The sequence below is a fragment of the Hylaeus anthracinus genome, unplaced genomic scaffold (genome assembly GCF_026225885.1).
Source record: "Hylaeus anthracinus isolate JK02 unplaced genomic scaffold, UHH_iyHylAnth1.0_haploid 11997, whole genome shotgun sequence".
NCBI classification, from domain to species: domain Eukaryota; kingdom Metazoa; phylum Arthropoda; class Insecta; order Hymenoptera; family Colletidae; genus Hylaeus; species Hylaeus anthracinus.
In genome coordinates, this window is record NW_026534344.1 from 16,145,314 (window position 1) to 16,171,317 (window position 26,004).

General features: G+C 39.4%; 2 protein-coding genes across 14 annotated transcripts in view; one reads left to right on the forward strand and one right to left on the reverse strand.

The window, feature by feature from the left end:
• The window catches only part of LOC128889231 (zinc finger BED domain-containing protein 5-like), an 80,642-nt gene extending 67,265 nt beyond the window's left edge, over window positions 1-13,377 (reverse strand). Inside the window, exons 1-2 of one of the 3 annotated variants that reach the window (XM_054146684.1) lie at window positions 12,407-13,377; window positions 9,320-12,202 (exon numbers count right to left, since the gene is read on the reverse strand). In XM_054146684.1, coding sequence (XP_054002659.1) covers window positions 11,370-12,191 — 822 coding nt within the window. In that variant the 5' untranslated portion in view covers window positions 12,192-12,202; window positions 12,407-13,377 and the 3' untranslated portion in view covers window positions 9,320-11,369. Of the gene's footprint in view, window positions 1-9,319 lie in introns of those variants that run through there. The other 2 variants (XR_008460385.1, XR_008460384.1) reach the window with 2 other exon arrangements.
• Window positions 1-26,004, forward strand: part of LOC128889201 (ubiquitin carboxyl-terminal hydrolase 45) — a 188,262-nt gene that overhangs the window by 84,994 nt on the left and 77,264 nt on the right. For 10 of the 11 annotated variants that reach the window (XM_054146633.1, XM_054146623.1, XM_054146628.1 and 7 more), the window contains 3 exons: window positions 3,831-3,998; window positions 6,898-7,119; window positions 7,309-7,571. In XM_054146633.1, coding sequence (XP_054002608.1) covers window positions 3,831-3,998; window positions 6,898-7,119; window positions 7,309-7,571 — 653 coding nt within the window. The remainder of the gene's footprint in view (window positions 1-3,830; window positions 3,999-6,897; window positions 7,120-7,308; window positions 7,572-26,004) is intronic. The other variant, XM_054146632.1, reaches the window with a different exon arrangement.

Here is a 26,004-nt window from a genome sequence, read left to right on the forward strand (position 1 = left end):
ATTTCTCACTTTTGCTCCACGCCCCTCCCTGTGGACACGCGTCTGAGCGGGATTGACTAACTGCGTCAAGTTCTTTATGTTACCTATTTGTTTTATTTTTGAATGTACCCGCAAAATACTTACTTAGGTCGATTGGTGCTCCTAAACAGGTAATGGCCGTATCGTGGGTCGCTTATTGGGATGTCGGTGAAAGACGGCAACACCACGGTGTAGTTTATCGATGTCACTTTCCAGGTGATGCCTGGTATCCTATTTTTGAGTCCTTCTGGTCTTGTTGTTGAAGCGAATATCCTGAGCGAGTAGCGTCCTGTTATCGCGGGTTCACTATACTCGCGGATTAATTTACGAAGTTGATTCTTACGTTCCGCACGACGGGTTCTTTTGGGCATTTATATAAATGGAAATAGAGCGGTGATCCTCTCCTATTTCTGTTTATTGATATTTTCTCCTTTGGAGGGGTCAAAGCGGTTGCCCTTTCTAACCACCTCGTCCAGAGTAAAAGGAAAAAGGGAATTTGGAGTAATGAGGGAAGAGATCGAACTCTAAACTGTTATACAAAATAACTGCGTTTATTATAGTCCTTGCACGACTGTTATGATTGATAGTTAACAATCCAATGATTTACAATTTTTACAATTGACGATTGACGATTTACGATGCACGAGAATCTCCACGAGACTATCTAAGTTGAGAATGAATATCAATATAACAATGAGGCTCTCTATTTTTGCGGCAGTATTTATACCCTAGGAAAAGCCTAAATTTTGTGGGTGGGACATTGTCTCTATGCGGATGCAATGCCCCCTCTTTTCCTATTACGCGGAAAATTCGTGACTCGCTCTTAGCTGGGACGCGCCACTATGGCGCAAGTGCTGACATAGGACTATCGACTCAGCGTTGTCTTAATCTCTTAGACTTGGCATTTGTTTTAGCACACATAGGAGGTATCTCGTAGATATTCCCATCTAGTGTCACTTCTATGTGGCATTGAATTAAAAGAGAGGTGGCATGAAGATATTCTCATCTTCCTGCCATCTCCTTACTTAATTTAAATGTTAGCGCATTCGCCTGGAGAGTGAGCGAGAGACGGATGTAACAGGATCAAATTCCGGCAACACGAAGTCTCCGCCACAGTAGCAGCCACCGCCCGTTCCTAGCTCCTCCATGCCCGTGGTGCACTCTTGAGCGGTCGACATCCCTTCGGACCTTGCTCGTTATACCATTCAAAAAACACTAGAACTCTCAAACGGACCCTGATGTCCACCGTATGCATTTACACCAATCGAACACAACGTAGTGCTTTCTTCGCGGCCACGTGCTCACACCGGAAAATCTTTTTTTTCACGCAAACTTCGGTTTGCACGGTTTTTCGGCGCCGTGAGTACAATCCCACTTATGATTTTGTTACAGGTGGATATTATATGTATTATTTATTATACAAAAAGAAAAGAATAAAATATTGAACTTGGCCGTTCACACACTTGCGCTCTCGCCGAAATCTCATTCTACTTCTCACGGATCCTCGCACGCCTTTTTCTACTTTCTCACTCTCACTCTCTCTCGCTCACCGTCCAATTAGCTCCGGTTTTGGCGCGCGTTTTCGAATTCTATAACGTAAGTATGAAAATAGGATAAAAAGTTCGATAGAATTAATTATTTTTTTCTATCCTAAAAAAATTCACGAAAAATTGCTGTTTTTAGACCTCCTAATTCAGGATTCCTCCTTAAGCCTACTGTAAAAGGTTGATCATTTTCATAAGTTGCTGGGTCGTTTTTTTACAAAGCTTGTAGGTACCTTAAATCTATCAAACAATTTCATGCTTTCGTTCGAAATGAAATGCGCAATGTCTTTATCTAAGTATTGGCTCGACATCACAATATCTAGGGGTTTTCATACTTTTTCCCCACCCTGTATATACCCTAGTAATACAAAATATTTAATACATATTCATCCAATATTAAGAAGAGATTAAATCTCATTTTATCTCATAAATATACATATATACTGAAAAATTATACATACTGAATAATATATACTGATATATACTGAAAAATTAAGTTAATATGATTTTACATGTTTCTTATTTTTTCACGGAAAATAAGAAAATAATTATAGCATGAAAATACTTAAACTAACTAACAAAAAAAAAGTATCCTCAGGAATTGAACACAGGACCATCGGAACCACAGACAGACACTTTAACCGTTCGACCATGCCGTTCGCTTAAAAATCACGATGAAGTCACGGGTATTCATGTTACACAATGTATACATAAAATCTTTAAAAACTCGAAAAATATTGATTTGCGACTCCTAAATATATAAATATAAGTAAAAATTCATTGGTTTTTGAAGTTCTATCAATACCCCCTGGTCCAAAACGGATGCACGCTGTGACCTTTGACCTCGATTATTTCGAAAACGGGGGCTTATCTAAAAAAAACGAGCTATGTGAACTTGGCACCCGACTTTTCAAAAATTAATTTTTTTTTATAGAAAACGATAGTATTTCGTTTGTACCTGATTGTACCTTCAATAGTTTCGTTTGTACCTCCACCAATTAATAATTCAAAAAATTCAAAAAATGGTCAGCACCCGACATCGAGATATTTGAAATCGGGTTTTCTCGATTCTTTAGAATCGTTTGTACCCATTTGTACCGCTTTTCGTTTCGTTTGTACCTCAATAGTTTAAATTTTACAAGCAATTGTTGATCCGCGGAAGAGTGAAGTTCGTTAATTTTCAAGATATTAAAAATCTGTTTTTTCCCGATTCTTTAGAATCGTTTGTACCCGCCGGAAATGCTTTTCTTTCGTTTATACCTTAATAGTTTAATAGTTTATACCTTAATTTTACAAGCAATTTTTGATACGGTTGAATTATGAAATTTAAACTATTGAGGTACAAACGAAACTAAAGGTGGCACAAACTGGTACAAACGATTCTAAAAAATCGAGAAAACTCAGATTTTAAATATCTCGATGTCGGGTGCTGACCATTTTTTGAATTTTTTTAATTATGAATTGATGGTACAATCAGGTACAAACGAAATACTATCGTTTTCTATAAAAAAAATTAATTTTTGAAAAGTCGGGTGCTAAGTTCACATAGCTAAAAAAACGTCGAAACACGGAAGAAATATTTTTCGATAAAGAAGGTCTGTACCAAAGTGCATTAAAATTGGTGACTATATTGTAGACTATCTTTGTGTTGTGGTGTGTATTCCTTTTTCCTAGAGAGACGCAGTCAAAGGGTTAATAATCTTAGGAATTTCATTTTGTGTAGTATACAGGGTGTCCCAAAAATGTTGGAGCTCCTTGAAAGGGGTGGTTCGGGAGGTGATTTGAAACAACTTTTTCCTTTGCGAAAATGTCGGATGGGGGTCGAATGGGTCGGATATCGTTAAGCAGATATTAACAAAAAAACCCCGACCAATCAGAACGCGCGCATACCGTTAGAGCGACCGTGCTAGCGAAAGCTACGCGCTAGGCGGCCGCGTCAATATCCTTGGATAGTTGAATACACGTCGAGTCATTTGTCGCGTACGAGCGCGGCCGCCTAGCGCGTAGCCTTCGCTAGCACGGTCGCTCCAATGGTATGCGCGCGCTCTGATTGGTCGGATTTTTGTTAATATCTGCTTAACGAAACTCCATCCGACATTTTCGCAAAGTAAAAAGTTGTTTCAAATCACCTCCCGAACCACCCCTTTCAAGGAGCTCCAACATTTTAGGGACACCCTGTGTATGTATAGTTAAGGAAAAAAAGTTAATGTATTTATATGATATTATTGTTAGAAAATAATTAGGATGTACAAATTTTTATTGTCCCAGGGTTTAATGAATTTGGGAAACACTTGTTTTTTCAATGCAGTTCTACAATGTTTAGCGCAGACACCTTTCCTAGTGAAAGTTCTCAATGATCTACGTCTTCCTGGACAGAAGTTCATTCTACCAGGAGGGAAGCACAAGCTTGCAAATAGCTCGGAAGAAGTCGAACTTGTAAGTCAGTTTTATTAAAACTTTGTATAAAGTTTTCACATGATTTATTATTCCTTACATGCAGTTTCAATATAAACTATAGTTCTTATACATCGTAAGTAAAAGAAATATTGTTTCTTGTGTTACACATCAATGAATAAAATGTTTATATGTACTTTATTAACTTACTTTAGAGAGTTGCTGCTACGACACTATAAATAATTTATATCACAATTCTGTGGGCGCCTCTACGGCGAAATATTAACATGTGACAAAAGGTTAATGATAATTTAAAGAATTCAAATTTTTAATTTAAACAATTGAAACTAAGATTCTACATATTAAAATAGACATTATTCGCAGATAGAAGTAATTGTAGTAATTTGTATAGACTGCGTAAATTATTACATACGGTTTTCTCAAAAAGTGGTATTGTATGGTTCCCTGAACTCTTTTGTGTGATACATGGACCTCATATGCCACATAAAACGGCAGGTACAGCGACCATGGCAGGAAAATTCAGGAGTAGAAGAACACGTTATCTTCATTCTTAAATGAAATATCATACGGTTTTACAATTTTAGCTAGTGCTTTTAATAACAAGTAATATTTATCTGCATAATTTATTCATATTCTCACAATATGTACTTATGCAAAAGGTAAAGTTGTAGAGAAATAGATTTTAACATACCTTACAACCCTTTCTTTTGCAGGTTCATTATGTTTTATCAAATTTGAAGTCTAACTAATTTAGATTAAAGTGATTTATCCTGCATATTTAGAAAATTCTAGTACATATACAAAATTGTTACAATAAAAGTTTAATATTGGGTATTCGAAGAAGTTCGTAGCGTTTCTCAACCATTAGCATGATTTCATCACATCGTTCTGTGATTGGTCGTCCACAGCATGATGTATTTTTGACATCAAAATTTTGATAGAGCCTTTGGTCCGTAAAAGCCACAAATTTTTTCACAAGCCTGCGTTGCATTCTCGCCTTGATCGAGTGACAAAATGCCACGAACTTTTTTGAATACCCATTAGTTTGTATGCCCGTGATAATACACAAGATTTTGATCTTGATAATATAAGTCAAAGCCATACAAATCGGTAGATTCTTTTTTACTTTATTATCGTATAACTTCATAATATTTCGATTTAAATAAATTCAGTGATTATACAGGGTGTCTCAACCTAAGTGTTATGGAGCTCTAACTCCAAAACTATCGCCCGTATGGAAAATTTCAAACATGGAAATTGCATGGTAAACTGGGGCTCATGTTTCAGTGAGAAGGAATTTTTGTTAACTTTGTTATTTAACGAGATATGATGGTCAAGTTTCGTTTTTCAGAAGGAACTATATATTTTTGTTTAGACCGTACGATAGTACTTTTCAAGACGAATTCATTAAGCTTTAATGTATTTACCCCATTTTTATTAGTTTTCTAGATAGAACGCATCAAAGTTTGGTAATTTTCAAGGAAACAACTCGGTTCGGCTCTGGTCGGTCCCATTGATGCAGTAAACATCATGCGGTTCTTGAAATCGATACCGAGGGGTCTCGCTTGGAATTCTAGGCCCAAGGAAGGAAAATGACAAGAATCCCAATATTCTGGGCTTAGAATCCCAAGTGAGACCCTCCGTATCGATTTCAAGAGCCGCATGGTGCTTACTGCATCAATGGGGCCGACCGGGGCCGAACCGAGTTGTTCCTTGAAAATGACCAAACTTTGAAGTGTTCTATCTTGAAAACTAATAAAAGTCTGGTAAATACATTGTCACGGTATCGATTCGGGATGGTTGAACCGTCGCGAAGGGTGCCCTGATTGTCAGTTGGGCGTCAGGCTCGCGTCGTAGGGCTGGGTCTTCGGTGATGGTGAACGCGCTACAATGGCCACGCAGTGATACGCACGGGCGATTTCGAGACCTCAGTCGCTTTGGCAAAATACAATTCCTCGGAGTTAGGAGGATTCGAGAAAAGCAAAGTTACGGTGGGAGTTGCCCTAATGGGGTTGGATAAACAGCGTTAGAACGAGTATCATTCCCGGAACGAGTAGCCGTGGAGATCCGGAGACGTCCGTCTAAGCAGTAAGCGTCTTTCCGGCGGCCGAGGTATTCCCACGCTACGAAGACCGAGCTTCGTTGTGGAATGGTTGGTTAAACGGTTTTTCCGCGTCCGAAAAGAGAGCTCTTTGGTCGATCTCTTCGGTTTATTTCTTCGGACGCGCCCCGTAGGAGGAGAATAGCAAGGTATACAAAGAAATGAAAGAGAGAGCGCCTGAGCGGCGAATAGATATTTATTACAGAGAAGTATGTCTGTACAGTATCACTCGCCCAGCTGTGCTGCCTGTTGGAGCGTAGCGGCTCGGTAGTTGTGCACGGTACTCCCCACTTTTGGTAGCGAGAGAGTGCCGTGCGGTAGCGCGGCACATGGTTTTGGCCTAGCGGCGGCCGTCGGTACTACGGTTGGGGAAGGAGGATTAAGCGTGGCAGGGCGCGAGCGCGAGAGGAGAGGGTCGCGACTACTAATTCGCGTTACAACATTAAAGCTTAATGAATTCGTCTTGAAAAGTACTATCGCATGGTCTAAAAAAAATATATAATTCCACTTAAAAAATGAAACTGGACCATCATATCTCGTTAAATAATAACAATAATAACAAACAACAAATAAAAGCAAAGTTAACAAAAATCCTTCCCGCTGAAACATTTTACCATGCAATTTCTATATTTGAAATTTTGCATACGGCCGATAGTTTTGGAGTTAGAGCTCCGTAACACTTAGCATGGGACACCCTGTATACGTAATAAAAATAGATAAAATAATATACTTTTTAACCGACTTCGAAAAGGAGGAGGTTACTCAATTTGACATGTATATTCTTTTTCTTTTTTTTTCTAATAAACAAATTTCTTTCAGCCACCTATAGAAGGTACTTTAGAAGGTTGGGGCAATTTCACTTCAGTTTTATATGAGACACTTGTGGAAATGCAAAACTCTGATGGACGACAATCTTACCGTCCATCAGAGTTATTAAACTCTTTTAAGAAAAAGACAATACAGTGTATGGATGGGGGACAACATGATTCACACGAACTTCTTAGACACCTTTTAGAACTAGTTCGAAATGAGGATCTCAGGGTGAGATTTTCAACATTCTTATAAATGTTCAGTTGCATGGTACTTCATTACTAAAACTTCAATAATAAAATGTTTAAATAATTCATAATATTTTAAAATATTAATTACATTTCTAATATTATTATTGTTATTGTTGTGATTTTATTAGAATTTATAAATGAAATAAAAATACTGTTTTGATTTTTTTAGAGGTATCAGAGCATAATTCTAAAAGAAGTTGGTTTAACTGAAAAAACAAATCCCGAAGGAGTAGAAAAAACCCTCAAATCTCGTGTAAAATTCTATGGAAATCAGGCTAGTGCAAGATTACTTGGACCGGAACTCGTTTTTCGTGGAGTTTTGGTTTCTACATTGGAATGTCTTGACTGTCACCATACTTCTCAGAGTACAGAACCATTCCTAGATCTGAGCTTGTCAGTAATGATTGACAAACCACAACCACCAGTTTTAAAGTAAGTTTTACTGTGATATATGTAACTGAATATGGAACCAGACAGAAATATTTGCTGTCTTGTGATTTTCAAAATATTTGGCAAAATTTCAGGTTAAAATTTACGTTTTCATCGATGATAATGGATTATATAATATACAAATATTGATAACTAGAATTCAATCAGGACCAAAAATATCTAGCTAAAACATCATTTTGTCGTTAATTTATTTAAGGGTTTTATCTAAAGGTTTTAATCATTTCTTTTAAAATCAATGTAACAAATTAAGCAATCAAAGAAGTCATGTAAAATTGTATATTTCCTAAAAAATTCAAAATATTTTTCAAAACATTTACATTTTTTAGTCGACTTCGAAAAGGGGGGGGGTCACTCAATTCGACACGTATATGTTACCGTGAATGTGATAAATGCGATAATTATACATAATCCCTGGTGATTATGCATAATGCCCACAGAAGTTGGTGAATGTGATAAATTCTGGAATATGTATCAAATTGACCGGTGATTTTATATAATCCCCAACTCGTATTAGGGAATGTGATAAACTTGTTAATGCGTATGCTGTCTACACGAAAATACTGTTTGAGTAGGTTTGGGCTAGTTGTTGGTGAGGGCGGGAATATTGAATACTGTTAAATATAATTCCCATTTCGTAATGGCGAATGTGACAAATGTCTTGATTGATGACGCTCAACGAATACAGTAGTTTTTTGAGTAACTACTAATCAGAAAATGATAATAATCATGTGTGTCAGCGTTGAGTCAATTGTTTACGCGAATGTATAGGCTCAAAATACATGCATGCGTCTGTGAGTTTTTACGCGTCAGCTATCGATTGCCCTGGGTCATGATTCAAGCTGTTTCAAATTGATTCATATAAAGTAGCGCGCGATCTTTATTCGTACAGTAAAAAGATGGGGTCCGGGGGCTCGCTCCTGGTTGGGGGTTTGGGGGCGAAGTCCCCAACAACGGTGTTTATAGTTTTGCGAGGGTTGAGTGGTTGAGGGTTGACCTATACTGCTCTATTGTGTGTGATTGCAACGAATTTCGAATTGACGAGAATAAAGTTTTATATTATAACCAAGACCGAGAACATTCATTTCTGCAGTCCGCGCGAACCTAACACCAGTTCGCGAAGAGTTTATAGTAAATAGTTTGTTTATAACATTATTTTAAAAGTAATCACAGTTTATATAATAACAAAAACGAACATTTTTTTTTTTCTAAATCTATTGATGTATAACATGTACCTAGTCACATATGTACGCTAGCAGAGAAGCAAACCGGAACGATTTTTCAAATGCTCATAACTATGAGAGTTTTCAACCGATTTCGGTGAAACTTCGTGAGGAGTAGTCTTCAAGTGTCTTTTGGGTGTGTGCAAAGTTGCATGAGCGAGGATTGATGTGAAGGGGTTATTTCACGCCCCTAAAGGGGAGGGTGTAGAAAAACGCCTCTTTGAAACAGGCCAGGGTTGACGGAAGGGGTTAAAAAATTCAAAAAAAACCTCTGGGGCGACTCTCCTTGATGGCCTCTACAAAATGCACCCCTTGAAATCCCTCTCGGACAAACCCCCCCCCCCCACAACCTCACACCCCCTCTAAAATCTACAATTTTTGGACGACGGTCTCGATTTTTAGTTCAATGCATTCTCTGGACTCCCCTTATCCAGAAAATGGTATCACCCATACCGTGCACCCCATAGGCACCTTTTGAGGGGGTAGAACAGCTTGCAAATTTTCAACCCCCTTCATAAGGGAGCACTTCCACACATCGGAGGGCGATGAAATTCACTATGTTTGTTCTCGATACGTTAAGGATGAATGCTGAAAAGGTCTCGTTTAGAAAACTGCCCCTGAAGCTGAAGGGAGAGGGGCAGAGGTAGGGGTGGTCCATCCTGAACGTAAGGGTTGGAACGTTGATTCGTTGCGTGGATCACATGTCCAACAATCCAGGGCATCGGTGCGACACAGTTTTGATGTCTTTTTCCCGTGTGAATGGCAATAAAATTCGAAAAGGTCGATTTTTTTAAAAACTCGCTTCCAACTTCAGGCCCATCTGCAGAGTGAACGAGTAACCCCACGTCAACACCGTTCGCGGATTCGGACGCGCAAATGCTTTATTAACAGATCCCCCAAAATTCAGAGTTTTGAATTACGCTTTCGTTGTCAAATCTGCGCAGATTTAAAAGAGTAGTAAGTGGGCCGGACGGAAACGGCATTCAAAAGTGGTACGAGACCCTGCGTCCGTAGTGGTCAGTCCACGTTAAATTGGAGTCCGGTCTGGTCTGACCACGTACGGGTGCAGGCCCTCGCTCCGCTTCAGCGAGTTTAAAAGAAAATCGACAAGATCGCCTTAAAAAAATACAAGAAAGTAGAAAAAGATGTGAAATCGAAATGAGCAGCCAGTACATGAAGCTTCTTTCCAGTAAAGTGCAAAGCCGACACTGTATAACACAATGAAAAATTCGGTGCTTTCTAACTATGAGCAGCTAAAATGCTGTGTTCAACACTGCAGACATTCAGACCCTAATGACAACTCATGTAAACTGACTGCTCCGCACTTTGGCGGTGAAATGAAGAAGCTAAATAGTGTATCAACCACAAACTGAGACTGTTTAGACCAGTGTTTCCCAACCTTTTTTAGGCCATGCCCCACCTTAACATTTCTAAAATTTTTATGCCCCCATACATAATTTTTAACCTCTAAAAATTGTTTTGTTCCCTTTAGAAATATAAATGATAAGGTTTAGAAGGAAATCACTATAAAATTGTTATCAAAACATCATAAGTAAAATTTCAAAACATATAATGAAAAACTGAAATTCAGAATAATTTTAATATTGATTTTTCTGTATTCATTTAGTGCGATCCTTGCGCTTGATGCTTGCTGCACAGAGATTTTATATTAGGTTCCAATTTACTTAGCTTTAATCTTACGTCTCCACGTTGTGTTATATCAAGTCGATTTCTTTTTTGTATCAGTAAATCATTTACAGCACTAAATCTACATTCAGCTAAATATGAAGATAGAAACGGTAGTAAAAGTTTTCTTGCACATTTGGTTGCATTCGGGTAATTAATTTCAGTTTCTTCATAAAGCCATGCCATCGCTCCTTTTATATTAAATAAAGTTTTTACTGATTCATCATTTTGCAATTCTGCGAGTTCTTCTTGATATTGCATATTTGATATATCAGACAAATCCACTAATATTGGGTGCATCATCCATGTTGGGAAATCAATTTGTTTTAAGTCAGAAAATCTTTCTTTTAAATCAGCTGATAGAATATTCAAATGATTGACAAGTACAGCGGTATCAGTTACTTCACATTTTTGGAGCCAATGAAACTGTTCAAAGTTTTTGTTGTTAATATGTTTCTGATATAACTCTATATTGGTAATGAAACCAAATATCTTTGTTTTCTCATCGACAACTGTTTTATTTGGTCCTTGAAGTTGCTTATTTAATATATTTAGTTTTTCAAAGATATCGGCTAAATAACTTACAAATGCTTTACCATCGATTGTTAACAGATACTTTATTTCAGGTTTGTCGCTTAAAAAATCACTAAGAGTATCAAACAGTTGCATAAATCTTTTCAAGCAGTTTCCTTTGGATATGCATCTTACTTTAGTATGAAGTATAAGTCTCACATGGTCTTCATTTTGTTCTTCACAAAATAACTTGAAGAGACGGTCACATTTGGCACTAGCTTTAATAGCATTAACATACTTTATTACTGCATGTAGTACTTCATTTAGAACAGGCGAGATATTTTTAGCTACCAAGTTTTCCTTATGAATGTACAATAATCATTTCTGGATTCGCATCTTTCATCAATTTTAAGCAGCCATTTTTCTTGCCCATCATATTAGGGGCGCCATCTGCAGCATAAGATGTTATATTTTTCATTGGTATATCATTGACATCTAGGTAGTTTTTTAACTTATTATATATATCTTTGGAGGTAGTGGTGCTTTCTAATCTTTTACAGAACAACATTTCTTCAGCAAAATGTCCTTCATTAATATATCTTATATAGGTTATCAATACTGCCTCACTGTCTCTCAAAGTTGATTCATCCATTTGTACTGAGAAATTTTTTGTTTTCAGCTTTTCAACAAGTTGTTTCTCAATATCTTCACTCATTTCGTCTATTCTTCTGCTAACAGTATTGTTACTGAGTGGCATAGCTTTTATACCTTTGTCATCTTTTTCCAGAACCGTTTTAAGAAATGCTGATATTGACGGTTTTATCAAATTCTCTCCTATAGTGTGATTTTTTCCAGTTTTAGCGATTAATAAAGAAATTTTATAACTAGCCTCAGAAAGACGATTATGTGTTAAAGAACGAGCAGTAAATAGAGACTGTAATGTTGTTCTTTTTTTAAACTTTTCCATTAAAGTTTTAAAATAACTCAAATCTGAATTTATATGAGCACTATGTTTCGCCTTCAAATGCGCCTTAAGACGACCTCGTTTCATTGATTCGTTGGTCAAGCATTGCTGGCATAAAAGACAAAACGGCATCCGCTCATCGTGAACAGCGGGTATGAACCCAAATTTTAAATATTCCTCCGAATATTGACGAGTTTTGTTCTTGTTTGTTCCACTCATTTTATTATGGGCTAAAAAAAATCAATTAAAAAACAATATAATAAAATATGTGTTAAAATTAATTCAATATGACAGAATAAACGTATGCGCAAAGAAACATATTTATTTAAATGTATATAATACATTACTGATATTTTTTTTTCACTTGACCAAAATTTCTGGAAAGTTAAATGCTTCTAAAATTAAAATAAATATAAATAAAATCAAGTACTTACCAATTATATCTATACAATATATATAAATATATTTGTTAAATCAACGATTAATTGACGGACACTTATTTCAAATTAACACCAAGTGAATGATGTGAAACACTACAGAAGTTGAGTTGGGCAAAATAGGTGTGAACAACGGCGTTGTTTAGCGAGTTTTAAAACGTCCGGGGTTCCCCGCGAAAGGCGGCACACTCCGCGGTGAATCCCCGACGAACAGGGGCGAACTGGCGAGTTCCGACCGGCCCGGTGATTTCATCTGAACGTGGCCCTATATGGGGAAGGGGGGTAAATTTTCACTTTTTTACAAATTTTATTATCATACACAAAACGTGTATTTCAATAATGCACAAAATATATTTTTTTTTAATTTAAAAGAAATTTGTCTACGTGGGCCGGCCCATAACTCGACCGGCCCACCGGTGATTGCACCGATGGGCTTATATGGCCAGTCCGCCCCTGCTGACGAAGTTTACTTGACGACTCTAATTACCCAGTTGATATATTTTTAAAGTCAAACGAAATTATACCTAATAATTATTTACAGCATTTTTTTAAGAATTTGCCTTTTTTGTTAAATTTGTCACCGATATCTAGCATTGCATTTAAATAACCCAAAACGAAAGGGTTAAAGTCGTGTCGAGTCCATTTTTAAATTGCCCCCCTTAACTATCAAATTGCCCCCCTGTGGGGCGTGGACCCCTCGTTGGGAAATTCTGGTTTAGACATTTGCCTAGATCTCCGTGGTCTGTGAAAGTCAAATGCTTGGTGTGGCCAGGCAAGGTCAAGGTTTTTATGAATAAGAATTATTTTAAAAAGTAAAATAATGAAAGTGTACTTATATTGTCAGAGTTTTAAACTGACAAATTATCTGAAAGCTTGTGAGAGGAAAGGTATCGGTGTCGATGAATGACCTTAGAAGTAATTTAAAATGCAAAACAATGGAAATGTACTCATACCGTAAGAGTTTTAAATTGACAAAGTATGGAAAAGCCTGGGAGAGAGAAAGTATGGGTCTTGATGATCTGAGAATGCCTTAGCTGGCCACGCCAAGCATTTGACTTCCAGGCCGCGGACATCAAGGCAAATTTTTAAACAGCCTAGTTTGTGGATGATACGCTATTTAGTTTCTTCATGTCACCGCTAAAGTGTGGAGCAGTCATTTTACATGAGTTGTCATTAGGGTCTGAACGTCTGGACTGTTGAACACAGCATTTTAGCTACGCATAGTTGGAAACCACCGAATTTTCCATTGTGTTACACAGTGTCGCCTTTGCACTTTCCTGGAAAGGACTTTCATGTACTGGCAGCTCATTTTGATTTCACATTTTTTTCTACTTTCTTGTACTTTTTTATGGGGATCATTATCTTACGATATGTTTAAGTTGTATTAACGAATATATTTTATTAATAATTTTTTCTAATATTACATTTGTAACCTTAGAGAAAGCTTTAGAGATAACTAGCTAATGTTCAAATTTTTTTTACCAAACTTGCATAGTATTAATTTCTTCATTATATCCAAACTAATATTATTTAACTTATTTTGTAATATTTCGCCATAAATGTGTTTGATATATTGACCATTGTTTCTACACTTTTCTATCTAAACGATCCCATAGTTCCACTATAAAATTAAATATGTCAGTCAAAACATTTAATATAAGTAAATATTGTTAAATACACAACCAATATAGAATTTAGCAACAAAAGTTGTATAGTAATAATTTACGATGTATATTAATTATTCATTGAAAGTAGTACGTCGCCACATATTTCTAAGCGAGGGTGTACGTGTAATATGTATACGCAAAAATGTAAAAGACAAACATAGTATACGATATATCAATAGATGCAGAAAAAAATGTATGTTCTTTTTTGCTATTATACAAACTGCGATTACTTTTCAAATAATGTTATAAACAAATTATTTTATACAAAATTTAAGGCCAGGTTTTATATGGAGATAGAAAAGCATGAAACTTTTTCTTAAACAGTTTTCTTCTATCTATGATAGTTTCGGAGATAGCCTATTGCAGCTGAAACTTTACTCTCTAAATATGAAAACGGGCCAAAATAAAAAAATACGTATATCTTATTGTTCGGTCCTTTAAAAGATATCAAAAAATCAAACCAATCGAAGAAGGACACGTAAAAAACATTCCTTGTGAGAGTCGAGGTGACCGTAAAAAATTTAAATGCCTACTAATCGGTAGGACAGTAATGCAACGACATGTTTTTTATTGTTAATTTTTTTTTAATATAAATTTCACTAACATATTGGTCAGGTTTTCCTGATTAAAAGAAGACCAAATACGATATTATTATGACAATTGGTTATGATACTAGGCTAAATTTTCCCCCTTTTCCGCTCTCTGTTCCTATGCTCTGTCACCGTCGGCAAATGTAAGAATATTTCGACGCCAATCAAATGGCGAATAGCGCAGCGTAGGGAGAGAATACACGCTGTTATGCCAAAATGACAACATTCCAGTGTATCGATTTCAGGTTAGCAGTCCTCCTCAGTAAGCGCCATCTTATGATGATTGCCTTAACTAAATTTGGCCTTATATAAGCATATTTTGGGCTGAATGAAGGCTCGTTCGAAAGGGGAAGGTCCAACAAACGCGGTTGTGGTCATCGTTTGTGTCACAAATTCATTTTAGTAACCTAAAAATACTTCTGTCACGTCCTGGATTTCAGATTTGGAATATCTGTTATCCAGTTCGCTCAAATACTGCCTGGTTTTTTTGTTCCACGCCTCTTTTAAACGACTCGTGTCTGGACGGAATCCTGATCCTCATTAATTCTACCCTCGCGATTACTGTTTATAAGAATTTTATGTTTCCGACTTGCTACTTGATGTGATCGAGCGCCTTTTGTATACAGGGTGTCCCAAAAGTCGGGGAGGAGCTGGAAATGAGGGGGGGGGGTGTAGCTGAGACGATTCTGAACAACAATTTCCTTTGCAAAAATGTCGGATGGGGCTTCGTTAAGGAGATATTAAAAGAAAACCCCGACCAATCAGAGCGCGCGTAGACCGTTCGAGTGGCCGCGGTAGCGAAGGCTACGCGCTAGGCGTCAGCGTCAATGTTCGTCGATGCACGTCGAGTCACTTGTTCGCGTACAAGCGCGGCGGCCAGCGCGTAGCTTCGCTACCGCGGCCGCTCCAACGGTCTACGCACACTCTGATTGGTCGGGGTTTTCTCTTAATATCTCCTTAACGAAGCCCCATCCGACATTTTTGCAAAGGAAATTGTTGTTCAGAATCGTCTCAGCTACCCCCCATTTCCGGCTCCTCCCCGACTTTTGGGACACCCTGTACAGATACTAACTATGTAACCCTACAAACCCTGTCTTTGGTTTGTTATGAAGGAAAAATATACAGGGTGTCACAAAAATGTTGTAACACCTTGAAAGGGGTGGTTCGGGAGGTAATTTGAAACAACTTTTTCCATAATGAAAATGTTGTCCGGAGCTTCGTTAAGGATATATTGACAGAAACCCCCGACCAATCAGGGCGCGAATATGCCAGTGGAGCGGTCGTGGTAGCGAAGGCTACGTGCTAGGCGGCTGCGTCAATATTTTCCGATGCACGTCGACTCACTTGTTCGCGTACGAGCGCGGCCGCTAAGCCCGTGGCCTTCGCTACCGCTGCCGCTCCACCGGCATACTCGCGCTCTGATTGGTCGGTGGTTTCTGTCAATATATCCTTAACGAAGCCTCGGACAACATTTTCGTTATGGAAAAAGTTGTTTCAAATTACCTCTCGAACCACCCCTTTCAAGATGTTACAACATTTTTGGGACACCCTGTATATCTCCGGTTTGGACAGCCGATATGCGAACGTCACACTTTCATTCTGCGGGTGTATTTTGCTCGACTTTGGACACTCATATGATTAAGTATCAACAAAATCTCGTTCAACTATGATCAGAGCCGGATTCCTATTACAAAGGGGTCCAGTAAATTTCGTTTTTCGTCCTTATATGAGAATATTTGAGGTTGGTTGAGGGATCATTGGAAAGAGGAACGTTCAATACATCCGGCTCTGGTCATGATTCAATGAGATCTTGTTAATATCTAATAATATGAGTATCCAAAGTAGAGCAAAAATACGGTGAAATACACTTGTAGAATCCAAGTATTTTTAGGTCACTAAATGAGTTTTGTGACTCAAATGATAACCGCCTGGTGTCCCCATCTGTGGTGCCGTCGGTATGGGCTTTCCGAGTCCCCGCTCTGTCCACCCACGGCTCCTGCCGCCCTCGTGCCCCGGCCGGAGCAGGCGACCTACAGGCCCCGCATCAGATAGCGCTAGAGGGCACCGCACACGGTAAGAGAGTCGTCGGAGGCGTGATCCGGCATGCTCGGATGCTCCCCAGCCCACCTTACCCACGGTCCCCAAGGGAAAATCCTTTGGAAAACGACCGGCACTCCACAGCCAAAAACTATGTGGCCCCGACCCGTCCCGATGGGAGCTTAACTCATCTCCGAGGGCCAGGATCAGCTCGCTTCCTGTGGTCGATCACCCGGCAGCACGCTCGAGGATGTCCTCCGCACCCAGCCAACAGCACTCGTCCCTCCCCGCAGGGGCATACGCTGACGCGAGGGGCAACCTCAGCGCTCACACCCTCTTTGCCGAGCCCTGGTCCCTTTCCCGGTTTCGCTGGCCGTCTCCTTCTGTGTCATTACTACCTCGCAGAAGCAAACCACCGCCTTTCACGGGCTGTCACTCGCAACCATGTGGTCGACCATGGCCGCGACCGAGAGGTCATACCCTCCCACAGCAGCTCTGAGGCTACGGCGCGGCACTCCCCACGCAGAGCACTCCTCACGCGTAGGCCGCACAGTGTCTACGACTTCGCCGTAGTGGTGACACTTGCGCAATTGGCTCCTGCCCCATTCTATGCGGGTACTCCGATGTAACCATGTCTGGAGAGCACATGAGCGTGAGCTGAAGGGTTAACCTAACCCGCCTCCTGCACCATGTTTCAAACATGGGCAGGAGAGCCCAGACTATTGGACGGCTCGAAGAGACGCCTGACAATTGTCGCTCCTATCAAGCTCACGTGTCCGCCCGGGCCTGGCACCTTCGCATTTCGGCCTCGTCAACCTCCTCGGCGGTGAGTTCCACCTCCGGCGGATGGAACAGGCGACTACAAAGAATGCCGTTCGCTCCGCCGCCACCAGGTGGAATAGCGGAAGAACCGCGAGGAGGCCCGTCACCTCTGTGGAGATCATGGGGTACTCTCGTACGGTCCGCAACAACAACCGGCGTCGCATCCTCTCCAGGAGTGGGTCACAACGCCGTCTGCCCGCGAGCAAACGGAGCAACACGGGGGCCCTATAAAGGGCAATGGACCGCACCATCTTCCAAGTCGGGGGGCCATGAGGCCGAAATGCTGGTCAAAGGGCCAGCGACTGTCGATGACCAGGCCCAAATATTTTATTGTGGGCCTCACCTCGACGGAGGTATCGACAACACGAATCCGTACAACCGCATCGCCTCGATTTTGTCGACGGCTATAACTATCCCCAATCTCCGGATTCGTCCAATCACGCAGTCGAGAACGGGCTTAGCGTGATGGCTGGTCCTCCTTCAGTCATCCCCCTCCGCATATAGCAGATGACACCCGTGTCTATGGGGAGGACGCAGCACCGCGTCATACGTCAGGTTCCACAGGAGCCGTCCGAGGACCGAATCATGTGGAACCCTGCGGCGCGTCTCCCTCACCAGCACGCTATCGTACAGTCTGGTGTACATCACTCAGAGATCCCGAACTGATTACTCAAAAGAGATCAGCGCCGGGGCGTGGTTAAAGCCCTCTTTCCTCTGAGCGTCGGAGAAAAAGAGAGCAGATAAGACGTGCTACAGGATTTCCGGGTCTAGACTCTCCGTTAAAGGGGGGTGCTTAAGGAAGGAGCTTTCCAAGCACCGCTCTGTATGCACACCCCCACGGATCTTCTTTGAGGCTGAGTAGAAGCTCATCCCAAGCCTTGGCCTTGGCTTCAGCGACCGTTCGCTTAAGAACCGCTGCCTATCTGTACACTCCGTACAGGACGTCGACTCTTTCCTCCGCATCGCCACCCAAGAATAGGCGGCGACAAGCGCGGGTAGCTCTTACCCTGCCTTAAATATTCCCATATAAGGACGAAAAACGAAATCTACCGACTATATCGTGAAAGCATTCCCAAAGACGAGTTCCGTCATTTTGTGGATAATGCAGTGCAAGTTACATGACAAATATACACTACTACCAACAATTAGCGGGACACTTTTTCAAACCGTCGTTACTATAGGAGTTTTCAACCGATTGAAATGAAACTGCGTGAGGAGTACTTTTGAAGTGTCCCCTAGGCGTGTGCAAAGTTGCATGAGCGAGGGTTGACGCGAAGGGATTAATTCACTCATGTCTTCACCCTGCAGATGGGCCTGAAGTTAGAAGCGAGTTTTACAAAAAAATTGACATTTTCGTATTTTACTTCCATTTACGCGAAAAAAAGACATCAAAACTGTGTCGCCCCAATGGCTTGGACCATACCACATGTGTTCCACGCAACGAAACAGCGTTCCAACCCTTACACTTTGGAGTGGACCACCCCTACCTCTGCCCCCCTCCCTTCAGTTCTGGGGGCAATTTTCGAAATGGGACCTTTTCGGCATTCATCCTTAACGTATCAAGAACAAACATAGCGAATTTCATCGTCCTCCGATGTGTAGAACTGCTCCCTTATGAAGGGGGTTGAAAATTTGCGAGCTGTTCTACTCCCCAAAGGGTGCCTATGGGGTGCACGGTATGGGTGATAGCATTTTCTGGATAAGGGGAGTCCAGAGAATGCATTGAACCCAAAATCGAGACCGTCGTCCAAAAATTGTGGATTTTAGGGGGGGTGGGTTTGTCCGAGAGGGATCTCAAGGGGTGAATTTTGTAGAGGGCATCAGGGAGAGTCGCCCCAAAGGTTTTTTTGAGTTTTTAAACCCCTTCCGTCATCCCTAGCCTGTTTCAAAGAGGCGTTTTTCTACACCCTCCCCTTTAGGGGAGTGAATTAATCCCTTCGCGTCAACCCTCGCTCATGCAACTTTGCACACGCCTAGGGGACACTTCAAAAGTACTCCTCACGCAATTTCATTTCAATCGGTTGAAAACTCCTATAGTAACGACGGTTTGAAAAAGTGTCCCGCTAATTGTTGGTAGTAGTGTAGTACAGGCAATTGGCGTGAGTCGGCGCCTACTGAAGAGGACTGCTAACGTGGAAATAATAGCGAAATTGGTTTCGATACATATGCGATAGTGAAAGCGTGTACGGATTTCATAACGATTGTAGGTGAAGTCATGGGCATTGTCAACATACATTGTCTAGGAACTGCTGCGAACTGTATGCATTTACTAAAGTAACATTTTTATTGTAACATATACAAAGAAATCAAATGATTTATTTATTATTATACTGAATTTTAAATTTTTTGTTTAATAATAAATAATTTATAAATAGTTTATATTGAAAATATAGGCAGTGGAATAAATGAGTTAGACTTGTTTTTAACCAACTTCGAAAAGGAGGAGGTTACTCAATTCGACATGTATATTTTTTTTTTTTTAAGGTTTGTTTACCGATTACGCTGAGATAGCTTGAGGAATCGGAGTGAAACCTCTTGCATCTTGTCGAATATTTCTTCCAGTTGGTCGCGTAAAAGAAACATTTTGTGAGTTGTCATTTTATAGCCGTTTTTTTTTTAAAAACAGAAAAATTTTGTCTTGCTTTGTACTCCGAGACGGATGGACCAATCAGATTGAAACTTCTTGCATCTAGAAGAGTATTTGCCATTTGGTCCCATAAGAAAACATTTGTCCTTAGTTTGTTTTTTACCACTTTATATCACTTTTTATCGCAAAGAGCGTACTATTTCACGTATGTTTGGCCTGAAATCGATGAAATCCCTTACATTTTGCTGCCGAGCAGGTTTTCGCAATGATCACATTTCCAAAAATTTATGAATTTTTTAATTGTTTATAACTATTGTTATTGCAAAATTCCTTTTCTTTGCTGAAACTCGGCACGGAATTAACCGATCGAGATGGAATTTTCCACATTTCATGAGAGATGAATTCGTGATGTTCCCATTTGCAAAAATGTGTGGACACTTCCATTGTTTGAAACCATTGTTGGTGCAAAATTGCTATGCTCTGGTGTAGCTCAATAAGGAATTTACCAAACGGAATCAATCCTTTCACATGTATTCCTGATAATCCCATTTGCAACAATACAGGGTGTCCCAAAAATGTTGGATGTTCTCGAATGGGGTGTTTTGGGGGGGGGGGGGGGGGTGTTTTGAAAAAATTTTTCCTTAGGGGGAAGGGTGTGCGGGGTTTCGTTAAGGAGATATTCCAGAAACAAAAACTTCCGACCAATCAGAGCGCGAGTATGCCGGTGGAGCGCCTGCGAAGCCTGGAATATCTCCTTAACGAAGCCTCGAACACCATTCTCGCTAAGGAAAAATTGTTTCAAATCGTTTTTGGGTCATTCTGTATATTGCTCATAACTATTGTTATTGCATAAAATCTATTGGTTATAAATTGCCACTAAAAAGAGTGAAATAAAATAAATTATTTTATCTACCTTTGACTTTAAAACTTTATTTTAAATACTAGGAAGGGTGCGTCTGTTCTGCACGAAAGAACCAGCTCGAATGAATGAATGTGAGGTCAGTAACGAAGAATTTCATTACTGAACTATAGACCCTATGGGTCCCATACTTTGTCTAAACAAGGCAAGATGGGACGCAGCTGTATCCTCTTGACTTGTGTCTTCGAACGAAACTCAAACGCGCAGATATGGTTTTTGTTACGAAAACTTTTTCTTTTAGTGAAGAGAAAATCCAACAGTTTATATAAATAAATGTACTAAAGTACAATTTTTTAATAATTGCATGTGATTTCTGGAAGAGGGCTACATAACTAAGATATGTGAACCTGGCATCTGACTTTTAAAAAATTAACTTTTTTTTACGACAAATGATAGTATTTCGTTTGTAATTGACTATAATAACAAAAATTTTCTTTGGAGTTTCATCAATTAATAAGTTTAAAAAATTGAAAAAAAGACCATCGCCCGACATTGAGATATCCCAAGTCTGTTTTTTCCATGTGATTCAGGATAGTTTGTAGTTGTTTGTAGTAATTTCCGTTTCGTTTGTAGTTGATAAAAGTTACAGGTGATTGTTTATACGCATTGGCCAACTTCGAATTCTGCGTATGCATAGGTGTCTCTGGCGGTGTATGAGTTAGCATGCAGTCGGTGATTCTCTATTGTTTCTATACTCATTATCCGTCGACCGAAATTCAGAATACATATACATGTTAGCGTCCAATCCAATTGATTTTTGGACCAGCTAATCGGCCTTTGTTTGGCTAGCGATAGGTTCTTAAAAAGTCGAGACAGTTGAGCGGGCCGAGTGGGTAATGGGATTGCAGACAGCTCCAAAACGAATATCGCATTACCGATGAGTTATTATCGGTAACACGTAAACAGGGCAAGCAACCCGACGTTGCATTGCCATATTTGATAATATGGCATATAGAATTGTGTTACGACGTAACGATTACGAGCACTTGATTGAGTGGAAAGGAACATGGATTGTGATGCTGAAATGAATGAAACACCGTGCACTTAATTCTAGGAGTGTACATATCGTTTTATTATAACCGCTTATCATTAAATACACTAATAAAAGAAATATTTTTGAATCAAACGCGATGATTTGACGGTTTTGAGTGTTCTGAAATTGGGTGGGCCGAATAATAACGAATTATTGTGCTGATTCTGTTCGGAAATAAGTGGTTTAAAGTATATGTAGAAATGATTCCATGGTAATTAAACTCCACCCGTGCCAGCATCGCCTGAGTAACGAGTTCATCTGCACTACTTGGATGAATTAAACACGATAAAAATTGAGATAACTAAAGAAATCTGAGAAAACCGTACGCGATCGCGAACACGTGCTAAGCCATTCGAAAGAGTATGAACAACAGCAGCGAAGAACAAGACGTTCGGGTGGTGGGGCAAGTTACGCTGCAGGTGATTGGCCGCGCATTCTTCTAGCGAGCGTCTAGGTTCTGCGCATCCATCCTATTGGGTTGCTGCGGTCGAGACGATCTGCAAGATTATAGCGCGCGTATAACCTCGATAGTGCGTATGTGCAACATCCACACAACGAGCCGAACTTGTGAATGGTTGCCAGGGCGCGTGCGGGATATGCGCACAACAAGCAGAACATGAGACTGATTACATGGAAGCATGCGCGAACGATGAGTGGTTCAACAGAGCCTGAGACATGGCGCGACATTTCGGGCTGATGTGAGTGCGTGCCACGAAAGGATGGCTTAGGTAGATTAGGTAGAAGACGACTATTTATATATATATACTATTTATATACTATTTATATATATATATAGACCGAGTATATATATATATATACTCTGCTCGAGAGTGGGAACGGAACTGAGCCTCTCGCTCGCCACTAGTAATTTTTACTCGGAAGACAAGGATTCAGTCTCAAACATTGTTCATATGCTACTTAAGCTAATACAATATTTCCTTACAAACTAGGTTTCATCCGCAGAAAATGTTCTGATTTGGTTTGCCGCTACGTTAAACGTAATTTTTTTCTTTTTTCTCTTGTACGTTTTTAGCTGAGGGGTTTCCGATACCGATCGTTGCGTTACGTTCTGGTTCTCTACGGACGCTGTTTCCTGCGCATTTTGTTCCTTGCGTTCACTCAACAAAGATGGAACTAGATCCTCAGGGATGAAATACGCGAGTTTCAGCAGTGTCGCTGTGACAACGTGCGGTGTACCATTTACATTGATTTCGTAGTTGAGATCCGAAATTCTTTTTAACACCTTGTGCGGACCGGTGTATGTCAAGGTCAAGGTTTTGATGAATAAGAATTATTTTAAAATGTAAAATAATGAAAATGTACTCATATCGTCAGCGTTTTAAATTGACAAATTATGTGAAAGTCTGCGAGAGAGAAAATATGGGTATTGATGATCTGTGAACGTTTTGCCTGGCCACACCAAGGCCACATCTAGGCAAAAGTCTGAACAGTCTTAGTTTGTGGTTAATACACTATTTAGCTTCTTCATTTCACCATCAAAGTGCGGAGCAGTCAGTTTACATGAGTTATCATTAGGGTCTGAACGTCTGCACTGTTGAACACAGCATTTTAGCTGCGCATAGTTGGAAAGCACTGAATTTTTTATTGTGTTATACAGTGTCACCTTGCACTTTACTGGAAAGAACCTTCATGTACTGGCTGCTCATTTCGATTTCACATCTTTTTCTACTTTCTTGCATTTTTTTAGGGGGATCTTCTATTTTTCTATGATTACTCTTTAAGTCCTCCACTTTTTCATGTACTTGGCGTAATCTTTTTACTTTTTTGAAGTTTTTTATGGGGATCTCACTTCTTTTTACAAAGATAATTTGTATAGTGAATGACTTCAAATAATAGAAAATGGGAGATCTATTTGAATCCTTTAAGGTTTCAATGTACGCGGAACGCATTGCAGGAAGTCTCATTGCAAGAAATTTATTAAAGAAAAAATGTAATCACTTTATCAGTAACATTTGAATGCAACAAAACTTTCTGCCATGCATTATGTGTACTTTTGAAAATTCTAAGGATTGAAACTGATATTGCAATACGATAAATTGTGCTTTACAATTGTGGATTCCTTTGTTCATTTCTCGATGTATCTTTAACATTCGAATTTCTTGCAACAAGACTTTCTGCCACACGTTCTGTGTACTTCTGAACTTTATTCTAATACAATAAATTATGCGTTACAAGTAGTTGATTTCTTTTTTTTTCATTTCTCGCTTCATCTTTAACATTTAAATTTCTTGCAGTGAGACATCCCGCATTGCGTTCTGTATACTTTTGGAAACTAAAAGAACAGAAGCTGGTCTCTTTCCTATATCTGGCTTCAGACACATTATGTACATTGTACACTCTACGCTTACTATAATACAAGACAAATGTATTTTTATTTTAGGCTCTACATTAATTTCTAAGTAAAATAAGGTTTGTATGTGTTATTTACAAATAAAATTAATGTCATATGAATAACGCAGAATGTATTATATTACAATACCAGATTCAGTCCCTTAAGTTTGAAAAAGCACACCAAACGCAAGGCAGAAATTCTTGTTGTAACAAACTTACATGTTAAAAATGAAGTATGAAATGAAAAAAGAGGTCTACACTATTCTAACCCACATTTTATTATATTATAATACCAGTTTCAGTTTTTTATGTTTTCAAAGTACACACAACGCATCGCAAAATGTCTTGTTGCTAGAAATTGAAATGTTAAACATGAAATGAGAAATAAAGAAATAGATCCACTATGTGTAATGCACAATTTATTCTATTAGAATAAAATTCACAAGTATGCACAACGTGTAGCAGAAAATCTTGTTGTAACAAATTTAAATGTTAATAAATAAAGTGGGAAAATGTACAAATGATCCACCATTGGTAGCACACAATTTATTGTATTTTAATTCTAGTTTCAGTTCTTTAAGTTTTCAAAAGTACGCACAATGCATGTCAGAAAGTCTTGTTGCAAGAAACCAAATGTCACAAATGCAAACTGACAGTTACAGGTTAGAAATGAACGAGCGGCATGAGTGACAGCCATATTACAATTCCTACCGACGAGTCTTGCCGACTGATTCCGAGAGTCGACGAATCGACGAATGGCCTTAGCTCCTATTAGCTAATTGTAAGTGTTGACGAAAAGAATAAGAATCAGAATCAGAAGAAGTAAGAATCTTTGGTGTATCGCATCGAGATATCCATTGATGAAAGAAAGCTCGCGAAATTGTTTACGTGGTTATGTCTCTCAGAGGAATCGCCTCGACCCATCGTGAGAAGCGATCAATCACCGTCAGCAGGTATTCGTATCCATCGATGTTCGTGAGAGGACCCACCATGTCCATCAGGAGCCACGAACTCGATTGGAGTATTCTTTAACCGTTGAGTGATTTTCGATTTTTGACAATCGAGAAAGTTCTTGGCCCACGTCTTGATGTTTCGGTGCGTGTTTGCCTACACGTAGAGTTTTCTAATAATCTGATCAGTAACCTTGCTAGTTAGATGAGCGGGTGATGAAACATATCGCAGATCCGCCTGCGCAATGCGCAAGAATGATTGGTTTCACTTGTGAATGAAGTGTTTCACCTGTCACGTCAAAATATACCTTGTGATCCGGACTGTGTTGAACCTCACGGCACTTACCCCAGAACATTCGGGGTACAGACGTGTACTTTAACAAATAGTTAACTTTAGTTCTACTCTGCAAGGAGTGCACCAATCTCGGTGAAACCTTTCACATTTAATGGATATGTATTGCAAACAAAATATCTCGATTCTGAACTACATGGAAGAAGCAGATTTTTAAAATTTTGAAAATTAACGAAGTTGCCTCTTAAGTGTAAAACAATTGCTTATAACATTTAAAGTATTCAACTAAAAACGGAATGGTAATCACTACATACAACTACAACTAATGTTGAATCACATGGAAAAA